The sequence below is a fragment of the Amblyomma americanum genome, chromosome 6 (genome assembly GCF_052857255.1).
Source record: "Amblyomma americanum isolate KBUSLIRL-KWMA chromosome 6, ASM5285725v1, whole genome shotgun sequence".
Lineage (NCBI taxonomy): Eukaryota > Metazoa > Arthropoda > Arachnida > Ixodida > Ixodidae > Amblyomma > Amblyomma americanum.
This window is the reverse complement of record NC_135502.1, coordinates 96,264,147-96,276,604: the sequence shown is the minus strand read 5'-3', so window position 1 is coordinate 96,276,604 and position 12,458 is coordinate 96,264,147. Positions and strand designations below refer to the sequence as shown.

General features: G+C 47.2%; 1 protein-coding gene across 4 annotated transcripts in view; it reads left to right on the top strand.

Annotated features, from left to right (window-relative positions):
• Positions 1-10,781, top strand: part of LOC144093887 (sodium-dependent phosphate transport protein 2B-like) — a 69,164-nt gene extending 58,383 nt beyond the window's left edge. For all 4 annotated transcript variants that reach the window (XM_077627634.1, XM_077627633.1, XM_077627635.1 and 1 more), the window contains 5 exons: positions 4,232-4,504; positions 5,387-5,578; positions 6,780-6,898; positions 7,126-7,234; positions 7,787-10,781. In XM_077627634.1, the coding sequence (XP_077483760.1) occupies positions 4,381-4,504; positions 5,387-5,578; positions 6,780-6,898; positions 7,126-7,234; positions 7,787-8,796 (1,554 nt within the window). In that variant the 5' untranslated portion in view covers positions 4,232-4,380 and the 3' untranslated portion in view covers positions 8,797-10,781. The remainder of the gene's footprint in view (positions 1-4,231; positions 4,505-5,386; positions 5,579-6,779; positions 6,899-7,125; positions 7,235-7,786) is intronic.
• Positions 10,782-12,458: the final 1,677 nt, after the last annotated feature.

The following is a 12,458-nucleotide window of genomic DNA, read 5'->3' as shown; positions in this document are numbered from 1 at the left end:
CCCTGCAGTAGCTGGACTCGGGCTATGGTGTAAACTTCATGACACAAATTAAACCACGGTGAATATCTCGCTGTTGTCATTCAGAAACGTGAGGCACAGGCCAGCGTGGGAGATAAGCCGATCAGCATCAACGATAGAAGTTCACACACTGGACGTTGCCCCCAAGTAACGCAAAATGTTGCCAGAACGTTGCCCCTATCGTTTCCAATGTCAGCGTATTACGTTGCCTGATTGCATCCTAACGTCACTTTTTTTATTACCAGGCAACGTTAAACAATAACACTAGCTCAATGTTTAGGTCACGTTGACGTGACATTATTATGACGTTCGATTGGCAAAAAGTACACAAAGTAACGCAGCCTCTTAATGTCTGTCGGCTGTCAGGAAATCCTACGCCCACATATCCTATGTGAAAAAATGACCGCTGCAAATGTGAAGCACAGAGAGCCTTTCAAAGTAACTGATCGCATGCACGGTGCTCATTTGTTACAGTGGAAGAACGTAATTTACACTTGGTAATTCACACAGCAAGCACTTCCTCGGCGAACAATAATGCATCAAACACTATGCTACAGCAACATTACGAACCAGAAAACGCCACCGCGCTGCGCTCACATACGTATGAGTGCATTTCAGCAAGCTTATATACTCCCCACATGAGACCCTGGTTTTAGAGCCAGTGATGCTCACCAATCAAGCGAAGTAGTTTCGTGCGTTTTTGAACTTCTGATGGCAAAAATTAGAAATACAAGTGAGCATGATCATGTTGATAATGCCTTTTATTAAAAAAGCCGTATTATTACGCGCTGCTGTCTTTGTGCGAGAATTATCGAACTGCATTCCATAAAAATGTACATGCTAATTCTCAAGGAGGCGCCTTTCCGAGCACTACTCTTATGGTGCTTTAGTATCCTTCAGTTGCAATGCATTCACTTGGCTCAGAGAAGCAGCAGGATTCAGTAAACTACATTACCGGTGCACCATCGGCCTCGTCAGTATTATATGCTGAAAGTTCACAATTTAGACTAAATGTCGGTGCAATGTATGCCAATATATGCTATATTGATATCATTTTGGAACTTTTAGACAACGTACTAGATGCAACGTTAGCGTAACATCACACTTTGTTGTCCAACGTTGCTCTCAATTGTTACTGACAGGCAACGTTGCAGCCACAGTGTGCGTTACTTGGGCCAGTACTTCCCTTCCTCGTTCAAGTGACCCGAAAGACGCGGGTTCTATCCCGGCCGCGGCGGTTGAATTTCGGTGGAGGCGAAATTCTAGAGGCCCGCGTACTGTGCGATGTCAGTGCACGTTAAAGAACCCCAGGTGGTAGAAATTTCCGGAGCCCTTCTGTACCGCGTCCCTGATAGCCTGTGTCTCTTTGGTACCTTAGACCCCGATAAACCAAACGAAACTTTTCTTCAAGATTAAGCTGTCCAGGTTATCTGGACGTAATACCAAGTTAGAACCGAGTCTGGTGTCGCTCAGTGTCGTGCGGCTTTGGTCGAAAAGAGAATGACCGTTTGTGCGTTCCCGATTACCTAGCCAGCTTTCATGCTTTTCCCACTTTTTCTGCTGGCTTGCAAAGGTGACATCCCCTTTTATTATTTTTTTATGGAGTCTATCCCTCTGCCTGCCCACCTAATCCTGTCTATACGTGTCAATGCCCCCCCCCCCCCCCCCCCCCCCCCACACACACACGCCAAAACACGAACGTCCGTGTGTCCTGACAGCTACAGGGCGGAGGAGTTGGGTCAATGCTTCACAAAGCGCTGTACATTACCCAAAGTGACCTGCAGAGGGGTTATAGTGACATTGCCTGCATAATGTCCGCGCCCTCTGGACCATGAGTGGCAAGGTAGGTATGAGCGCACCACAGCGGCTGCCGCAGGTGTAAACCTGTCGTGGATGACAGCCGTGACGTTTTATGCTGACAGTGCTGTCTGATTGTCTGTCAGGCTTTGGCGTTCGCTGTTGTTGGCCGAGCGCCCATTGCGTAATACGGGCGTCTTTGCGGCCAAGTGCCTCCGCTTGTGCAAGGCCTTCAAAGGTTATTTGTCCCTTCGCTTGGCTCTAGTTGACTCCGGAGAGATCGTGGAACGTCAGGATTGTTAACCCTTTCACGCAGTTCAATCAGAGGCGGTTATCACGTGAACAGAGAGTGTGCTCACGTGCTTGGGCTGTTGCTACTGCGTGCTGTATTTCCCAGCAGAAGAAACTGATTTAGAAGTCGGCTTCTTTCGTGACTTCATCAAAATCTTATTATTTGATTACCGTCCACTTTTTTTATACGTGGCTATTTATCGCTATTATATTTAAACTGAACCTCTGCTGGGAGCCCTTTTATGTATTTGTTTAAAATGAGGTAACACTTAAGGAATCTTATGCAACTCACAGCCTTTAGTCGCATGCTTCTGTGCTGGTGTCTAGTCGGTATTCATTCAGGTAAAATTAACACCTTGATTAATGTTTTCTGCTGCACCATGCTTTAATTCAATTGTTTTGCAGGTACAGTCGGGGTCAAAAGTCTGCGGACCACGTGTTCCTCAAACGAAGCCGATAGCTGTGCTATTAGCCGGCTGCTGGAGACCACAATTGTGGGGGTGAAAGTCGAGGTTTTGATCTTTAATCTCCACTAGTATGGCTTCCAGCCGCCTGATAAGAGCTGTCGGCCTCGTTTGGGGAACACATGGTCCAGACCTTTCTCAGTGATTGTACATGCTAAAGGAAAAATTGTCCGTGTTCCAGATTGCCTGTCCTCATGCAATGTAACTTAACAAAAACGCAGGTACTTATGAAGGGGTGGCTGACCGCTTGCGATCTGACGCTGTGTGCCACCTCAACGTACTTTGACACCTTTTCTTCAATTTACATTTCCTCGCTACGAACCGTGCGCAGTTCTCCCTGCCTAACCACCCACCTCTCTCGAGCCTTCAGACAACTTTGACCTGTACTTCGGGTCTTTCCAATGACCTCTTAAACAGCTCTTTCACCAGACAGCTCAGTGACATTTAAATGTAGAAAATGTTTGCATATTTGCTTCGTTTTTAAGCAGCAGCGCCTGTTAGCTGTGGACGCTTTGTTGGATCTGAAATGCGGCGGGGGCTTGTGTGTACGGACGTGATGGGGGTCGTCAGGTGCTTATTTGTCGAATGAACAAAGAACGACGCGGGTGGGAAGAGCGCAACGCTGTATACAGGCATTGCATGGTAGTGTTCCCTCATTCAGTGAGGAGAAATTGGCTTTTATAGAGAGACAGTAAAAATCCTGCTGTTTCGGTCGTATTAATCGCCTTTGGAGGGTTAACATATCTTCAGCCTTGGTAAAGTGCTGTTGTTATATGGCACAATTTCCATTGTTTGTACATGGAAGCAATTTTTTTTCACGAAGGCTTCTTGAACTGTATATTTGAGTATTTCGAAGGAAAACAGATAATCACATAGTTATGCACAAAGCGGCAGGTCGTTGTGATAACTTGCAGCACCTTGCAAGTCATAATGCAAATACATCGTTGCCGGTACAGCTGGTCTATTTTCAAGATTAGTGTTACTTTGAAATAGGTTCTGCAATTGCCTCCGATAATATTATCAGTGCTGTGTGCAGACTTAGGCACGCAAATGAGGCCGTATCTGTAGCGTCTTTTCGGCTTTTCTATATAACGCTGAAATTAGTAGTCGTGAGATCAGCAGTGCATTCACAACGGCCTTTTTCGAAAATGCTTTCATGTTTCCACAACTTTCGTATTAAAGATGCCTTTTCGGTCTGGACCCAACGAAGGAATAATCGCAGTGTCTACTTGAGCGCCGCCATACGGCAAAAAAGAAACGTATCCGGCCTTTTTTTTTTCAGGGCCCTATTGGTCTGCTCACGTGGACATTGTCATTGTTCCTTCCTTAAAATGTTTTTCGAATTGCGGAATCGTACCGTGTCCTATTAGACTGTTGTGCAGAAATCTTATTCTTTTCTTTTTTATCTTATTTCTCTTATTGCTTTGCTACAATTATTTTAGAGAACATCACAGCGCAAACAAGCGCGAACGAAGGCAGTAGGCATACAGTCAGTACTAACGTAGACAGCGCAGGACCTTTTTTCGTGCCTCCTTGCTCTGTGATGTGCTCTAAAATGAGACGGCAACAAACCCGAAATGTTAGTGCTCCTGATGCTTTCTGGCCTGTACGAGTTACCGTTTATGGCAACTGGTGTTGCGCCACCTCCCTTGCGTGCGCAGAACTCACCGCTGGTGGCAAGTTCCAGAGGGTGGCCCTGGGCTTGGGCAAGGCGGTATGCCTACTGGGACTCCTCTACCTGTTCATCTGCTCGCTGGACTTCCTCAGCTCGGCCTTCCGCCTGGTCGGCGGCAAGACGGCCGGCAAGGTCATGTCCCAGAACGAGGTGCTCAAGAACCCCGTCGTCGGGCTCATGATCGGCGTCCTCTCCACGGTGCTCGTGCAGAGCTCCTCAACGTCGTCCTCAATCATCATCACCATGGTCGGCGCGAACTGTGAGTACGCCTCGGGGTCCTTGTTCCTGTACTTGGTGTGCTCTCAAGTGTTGAGTACATGTCAGTTAAACTTGATAGTTGCTTACTGCAGCTTGTCGAAAGCACTGCGTGCTAAACTTGTGTCAGTATGGGGCTTCGAAGAGGGAAGCAATATTCGTAATGGAAGTGTGCGCCCTTAATAGTGTAGTCCATTACTTCGGATCTGCATCGTGCTGTCGAATGTCCCGCTGGGCGAACGTGGTGGCATCGGTCTCTGCTTGCTAGCTCACGGCCTGTACTTGGGCTCGTCTCTCCGAGACGTGCCTCCAAGCGTGCATGTCAGTTTTTTTGTTTTTTTCGGGCGCGCGTCGAAACGTTCTCGGAGCTGTCGTTTATTCGATAGGGAATACTTTTAGGTCAACATGCTCGAACAGATCTATTCGGTCAAATCTGTAGTCGATTCTCTCGTCACTTCCCTTTTAAACGGTCAGAATAGTGTACATGTACATGTCCTCATGGTATTCAGGAAAATTCAATCGGGGCAGTAGCCGGTACAAATTAAAATGGCTGCTACAGACTGCAGTCATTCAAAGGACGACCGCCATGTGTGAAGGTGGCTGTTGCAATTATTTTCGAGCGCTGTATCTAGCCCTCGCTGACTTACAATGTATATGGTGAATACCCCTGTGTAATGTCTTCTCATTGCTCGTATTCTGTATTTTGTTCCATCGCTAAGCTTCCTTTGTCAGTTAAGCCGCTTTTTTATACTCTTATGACGCGTATTCACGGGCCCGTTTCGTACTAAAGTACCGTGTGGTGCTGCCCTGGTGAGTTACGGCCACGGTCTCAAGTGGCCTCGTCTCGTTCGTTTGCCCTTTCGCATGCGCTGCCGGCGGCGGACAGTGATCCAGGTCCGCGACGCCATCCCCATCATCATGGGGGCCAACATCGGCACCTCGGTGACCAACACCATCGTGTCGCTGATGCAGAGCGCCGAGCGAAACGAGTTCCGCAGGGCCTTCGCCGCCGCCACCGTGCACGACATGTTCAACTGGCTCACAGTCATCGTCCTGCTGCCCTTGGAGGTCGCCTTCGGTGAGCCTTCCCGCGGCGACATTCATTGAGTTTCTGCACTGTACACGCACGTGTCATTGCCCACGTATCTTAATGCACGCTGCCGGTGCTTCGTAGCTGCAGACTAGACCCTCGAAGCATGTACCCCTGGAAGAAGACTACAGCTTTACTAGGCCTCTCCTGTTTCATTGAAATACCGTTGCGATATGTCATGAATTATTCGAAAACTTTAAATGAGGAATGCTAAACATTTTGATCTTTAAAGCTGGTGTATAAGTTTACTCCCGGTTGCGAACGGAGGTACACGGGCAACTTTTGCTGAGCACCATGGATGAGTTTCAATCCTGTTCTCTTTAAAAGCAAACGGCCAAGTATGGAACGTGTAATGAAGCATTCAGCGCCACGACAGGTCTTCAAACACGGCTCGAGTCGTTCAGCTAGGTTGTGCAGTTACCACGTCCGCAATTCGGACTCCCTAGACTGACTGCGCCTGCGAAATTTTCCGGGGCCGGTCGTCAGCATAAGCCGGTGGTGTTTAGGGTACATGAAAGTTTTTCCCGAGAAAGGGACGGCCGGGTTGGATCGAATTCAAGGAACACAACCTAAATATGGCATTATTGTATGTAAAAGGGAAAGCAATAGTAAACTTTTGCGTTCAGATGTAGAAGTATTTCCCAAGTAGTGCCCAATATCCATTAAATCATAGAACGATCTGCAATTCAGTAAAACAGGACACATCTGCTACAGAACTTATTTACTACCAGTAGCTGGGTTATGCAACGATGGCTATTTACTTCAGCACATGCCGACGAACATTGAAGTAGATAAGGTGTGATGCGTATCGTACTCTTCCCAAGCGGACAAGTCATCAGTGCATCTCAGAACGCTCCAAATTGCATATTATGCTACTGGTAGAATGCTTAGGGGAATCCTACAAGATGGACTAGATTCGTAATATGGGAGCAATCACTCACTATCTTGCACCCAAGCATAGCGGTATGACTACACTGGGGGGATGCTGATGAATAATTACTCCCTAACTATTTTATCATGCTATTATTGCCCGCATTTCCGTAAGCGGACTTTTAGTGTGAGCTTACTGTCAGGGTATGCCCACCTTTCTTATGCACACATTGTCACTCTTCAAGAGTGCGTCAGCATAGCTTATTCTGTATCTAAAGCACTCAGTGTCGTTAAATAGTTGTATCCTCTTCTCCTGTAGGTGTACTGTATCACTTGACAAGTGCCATAATGAACTCAACCAACTGGACTACCAACAAGAGTGCTAACAGAGACTTCTTGCAAGTCTTGACAAAGCCATTTACCAGCCTTGTCATCCAGGTAAGCAGGACATTTTTTTTTCACCACTGCAACGTCTAGGTTAGTTATGTGAAGAAAATGTAGTGGAGAAAATTTGGATTCAATTCATGAACTGCCATTTTTAGCATGCTTTGTTTTTGTTTTGGATAGAGTACCTTTCCGCTTGGTGGCTCAGTAGTATGCTTACCTTCTAAGGTAGGATAACATGGTTAGGTGGGCTCATGAGCTCATTTTCCTTCCCCTTCTAGTTGGACAAAAAAGTCATCGAGAAGGTTGCCATCGGAGATGAGGCTTACTACAACCAATCTCTCATCAAACGGTGCTGCAACATGACCAGCGATGGATGCGCCAAAAATTGTAAGCAAAGTCAGCCTTTTTTATAGCTCAGTATGACAGCTTCAATTTTAGTGATTCCTGTTCATATGATTTTGCGGAATTTGGCACAGTACGGATAACCGCAACTGTTTTCCCATGCTACTGTTGCGTTTATTTAGCCATCTATGCTTGAGCAATCTCATGTCAAATGCTAATCGTGTCTTGACATCACGGGAGTGAATGTCCACATTGGAACGACATGGAAGCTCCGGTTACAAAAATGATAGCATTTGTGCACCGAACTTACGTGCTGTGATGCAGACTTCTCGGAATTATTTACGCGTGATTGCTGCGTGACAAGTATGCTGAACGTTCCAACATGGTCAATGTCTATTCATAACTCCTCTGGTAGAATGTCTTGTTTGCGAGGCTGTCTTGCTTGCATTCATTGAGATCCATGTATTCTCTGGTTAGCTGGGCCACGTGCTAAGTATTGAACGCTCATCGTTTCCACGTTAATAAGTAAAATGGATCAACACGTGCTTCAGAACTTTGCTTGCTTGAGTGATTCAACTGTACACCGTTTGCGCGCAGGTCAATTCGCCCTGGCCTCCCTGGACTGGCAGGACACCTTCGTCGGCGTGCTGTTGCTCGGCATTTCTCTGCTGACGCTGTGCGTGTGCCTCATCCTGATGGTCAAGCTGCTGCACTCGATGCTTCGCGGCCGCATCGCGGTCGTCATCAAGACCACCGTGAACGCCGAGTACCGGTTTCCGTTCTCCGTGCTCGTCGGCTACATCGCCATCCTGCTCGGCTGCATCATGACAATTCTCGTCCAGAGCTCTTCGATCTTCACCTCTGCACTCACTCCCCTGGCGGGCATTGGCGTCATCAGCCTGGAGCGCATCTACCCTCTCACCCTGGGCTCCAACATCGGCACCACCACCACGGGCATCCTGGCCGCGCTCGCGGCGGACTCCAGCCGCATCAAGCACACGCTGCAGATCGCCTTCTGCCACCTCTTCTTCAACGTCCTCGGCATCCTCATGTTCTACCCGCTGCCCTTCACTCGCATCCCCATCCAGCTGGCCAAGATCCTGGGCAACACGACCGCAAAGTACCGCTGGTTCTCGGTCCTCTACCTCATCTGCATGTTCCTCCTGTTCCCGGCCGCCGTGTTCGGACTGTCCATGGCGGGCACGGTCGTCTTCATGGTGGTTCTCATTCCTCTCCTGTTCGTCGCGCTCGTCGTGATCGTCGTCAACGTCCTGCAGCGCAAGGTGCCTCACGTGCTTCCCGAGAGGCTGCGCAATTGGCTCTGGCTGCCCGAGTGGATGCGTTCGCTCGACCCGCTGGACCGCGCCATTGCAGCTGTCGTGGGTCGGTGCGGATGCTGCCAGCGGCTGTGCCCGCCGCAGACGGCGCACGACGCCTCGGCGATGCCCACGATGCGGGAAGTCTCATCCCAGATGAATTTCATCGAGTCGCGCAGATCGTCCTGCCCGTCCGACTCGCAGTCTGACCTGCAAGCCTTCGAAAACTCTGCCTTCAACTGGACTAAGGACAAACAGAACGGTGGCGCCACGTTTATAACCCAGCTATAGCGCTCCTAGCTGGTTCTAAGCTGTGATGTACATACGCGTACCTTTATATAATGTGTATTATATATATATCTGAACTCCTGCCCTGTAAATAGAACTCCGAAGTGTGCATGTGTGAGTGAACGAGTGATACGTGCACGCGTTTATGTGCCTGTAGCAAACGCGTTGTTTTGCACGGGTGCGCCTGACGACGTGGGAGCCTTACCTATTTAACCTAGAACATGCATTAGAGCGCGAGCCGCGAAGATCGCTAACCTGCTACGTATTCATTCGTCCTTAGGTTCACACGCATGCACGATAGTCAACTGTGGCACATAATGCTGTAGATGTCTACGTGGTGCTGTGCTGTGGAGATGGCAAAGATCGCCAGACTGATGTGATAAATCTTTTCATTTCAAACAAACAAAACATAGCTGGCAACCGTAGTCAGTGGCGTAGAATCGTAGCGTCTTAGACGACGACTCAGCGAGCTGTGAAACATCTGTGCTTCTGATCTCAAGTCAGTAATGCTAAAGTGCTATGTATCGATGTCTAGGTCTGTCAGACTCTGTTAGCGATATTGTCCGCCAAATGGTGTAGTACCTCGGTAAATAATGTGCCATCCGGGAAGTGAACTTTGCCACTCTTGTACAAGTATAGCTTACCGCGCTCCGTAGTGACTTAATATTAGACAGCGTACCGGTTTTTAGTTAGTTTTTATTGCGCTGTTCAAGCCGACGGCGAGGGGTGCCAGCGGCCACGATGTGCAGAACGACCTTGGAATGTGACTTCTTTTCTTCTTCTTCGAGGCAGCATAGGCAGCAAGGCAGCGCGCCAACTCCTCGAGAATGCAGCACATGCCGTAAAGTGGCATCCCCTGCCTTTTCGCGTTTTATCTTTAGCTGCTTTTTGTTTCAAGTCGCCTAATGTTATTTAGGTTGCATCGCCATTACATGTTTTATTCTCCCCTCTTATACCTTATCGCCGAAGAATTTTCGCATCTGACCAGATACTGTCCCCATACCCGTTTTATCTTTTTTATATATATAGAAAAAACGTGACACGACTGCTTTCAGCCGATCACATTTCTAGTTTGTTTTCCGACGCTCCTCCCTATCGTCCGCACGTACTTTAAGGCAACAGAAACACATTCCAAGCCTTCAGACGATCGCTTCTTATCGTCTCAAGGAGGTCTTCGAAGACCCTTACTCTAAAGCCTCCTCCGTTTGCCAAGGTCTCCTGTATATCTCGTTGCCAACGCATATTCCATCCTTTGATGTCGCTACCACGTACTACATCACTTATAGCCAGGTGCTTTCTTGTACATCAACGTATGGGCATGTATAGCACGTTACTCCTAGAGCAGCCAATCCGCGTTCGCTAATATTGCCGTCTGTATACACAACACCACTGTGTATAGTGCCTGCAAAGTGTGATGTCCTTGTCTTCCTTGTGCAGTCTAAAGCACGATTTTGTTGTGCGCTGTCACTGCGTATAGTTACCAAAGCGCGGCGTGTGGTTCGCAGCCTTTCTTGGAAGGTGAACGAAGGCGTTTTGTCGCCTGGAGTGTACCTTTTTCATGGAGCTTCGGAATGACGTGTTCAAAGTTTGTAAGCTGCCGTGGCTGTATTGAGTTCTGATGTCCACTGACAAGAGGGATTTTTCTGTATGAATGACGCACGTTTGTAATAATTAGTCCGCGCTTGTCCCTGAATTTGTGGGCACAGTACGAGCGCGATTTGTGGTTAGTGCCGAAGTTGTTTTGTATGGCCGACGGAGCGGATTATTGGAGCGGCTGAGAGTGCCTGTGTTGCGTTACATCTTATGGCGAAAAATCATCTTTTGCATTATTTTACTTTTCGAAAGAAAGGAAGTCAATTTCATCGTTTATTTATTACTTTCAGTGTCAACCTCCTGAACAGCGAAAGAATCGCATTTAATCAGTACAATCAAGGTTGAACATACTGAAGCATGAATAATAAAACCGTTTTTAATTTTTTTCTATCGAATGTTTCGTATTCTCAATTCTACTTTCGACACCTGGAAAAGTAGATGCGGACGCATGGAACGCCAGTGCAAGTGGACAGGTAAAGTAAGTACCTTTCTGTACTGAAATCTACCACCAACGAGTCGTCGCACTTTTTTCGTTGTTTTGAGGGCTCGTTATATTCATACGTGGCAGTGGTAGAGCTTCGACTGGCTATATCTGGCACCGGGCCGGGGGGGGGGGGGGGGGGGGTTAAAGCGTTTCAGGGGAAGGGCTTTGCGGGGACTTTGCTTTACCACTAATTACCTTTTTCTTGTTGAAGATTAGCATGTATCCTTGAGCACTGACCCTGACTTGCGAAGTTAGTGTTAAGCGGCGCTAAAAAACTTAATTCTCTGCCAACAGCCCAAGCAACCACAGATATCCATCGGACGTTCGAACTAGATCCGAACGACCTGTGACGAGATTGGACGTCCATCGGACGTACAAACAGAATCCGGTTTCGGACATACTTATCCGTACGTTCATCGGACGTACGAACAGTGTCCGGTTTTGTATATCTGCATGAGAGACGAAGCGTACGTCCGAGGTCTGTACGGCTGAGTATTTTCCCAGGACTTGAGTACGGTCGTTTTTCATTTTTTTTGCACAAAAAATGCGCCTTACCTGTTTGTATATTTTGTATTCTTTTTATCGAGAAAGACTTATCCCGGAAATAAATTTTGTGAATTTTATGAGCAAGTTGGCTCGAAATCGCATTAATTCAAAGTGCATATCTGCTTCCATGAAATTTTTTGGATCAGCTACAGGGTTTGACGCGGATACGTTTGTAAATTGGACAGTTTCCACAATCCTTTCTGTAGTGCAAGGGCCGCCAATGACCCAAAATAATTTAAGGGTGGAAGCATATATTGCACAATTTTGAAGAATATCAGTTACTAATTCTAAGTTTATAATACCTCTACAAATTATCGAAATTGTGCGACATCATGTCCACTTTGTTCGTTATTGTAATTGAAAGCATTCGTAAATTCAAAACTGCCGCCAAATACTCCTGTCATCGTCATCATGTATGTCAGTTTGCGGTCAATCCAATCCAATCCAACAGTCAATATTGTGGCGCCGTTGTCATTTTGTTGTGTAGCGTGGTGCTGCTTTAGATCTTTGTTACTACCAAAGCGTGGTTTTGTTTGGTCTGCGGACAAAAGTGGTGTGGCACTTGAGCAATTCGAAAGACGCAGGAAGCGCCTGAAGCTCTTCTGAAACTCTGGAATGCCGTACTTCGCCGACTTTGGATGAAAGAAGGCTTAGTGTGAAGGCCATAAGTGGTTGCCTATGAAGGTGAGTAGTACACTGCTTGAAAATTACTTTTGGGCAATGCAGCAGGATCATATAGCATTTATTCGTAAGAGACTGGGGTTTCTTGAAAGCACGAGGTGATGGCTTCTTTGTTAGCCGCGAACATCACAATCTTGCCGCGCAAAATGTGACATACTGTGCCAGTTCACTTTCTACCATCGCTGTAGATAATCTGATTTAGGTGCACTTTTTGCTCAAAATCTTTTCATCATAATCAGTTTCGCAGTTTTTTATACCTCATTCATCTACTACTTTTTATGTCATGTTTTATGTGTTGAAAAAGGAGTGCTATTTCACTATTTCCTGTGTGATCTGTTTTCCCGCGGCGACGTGAAGATAG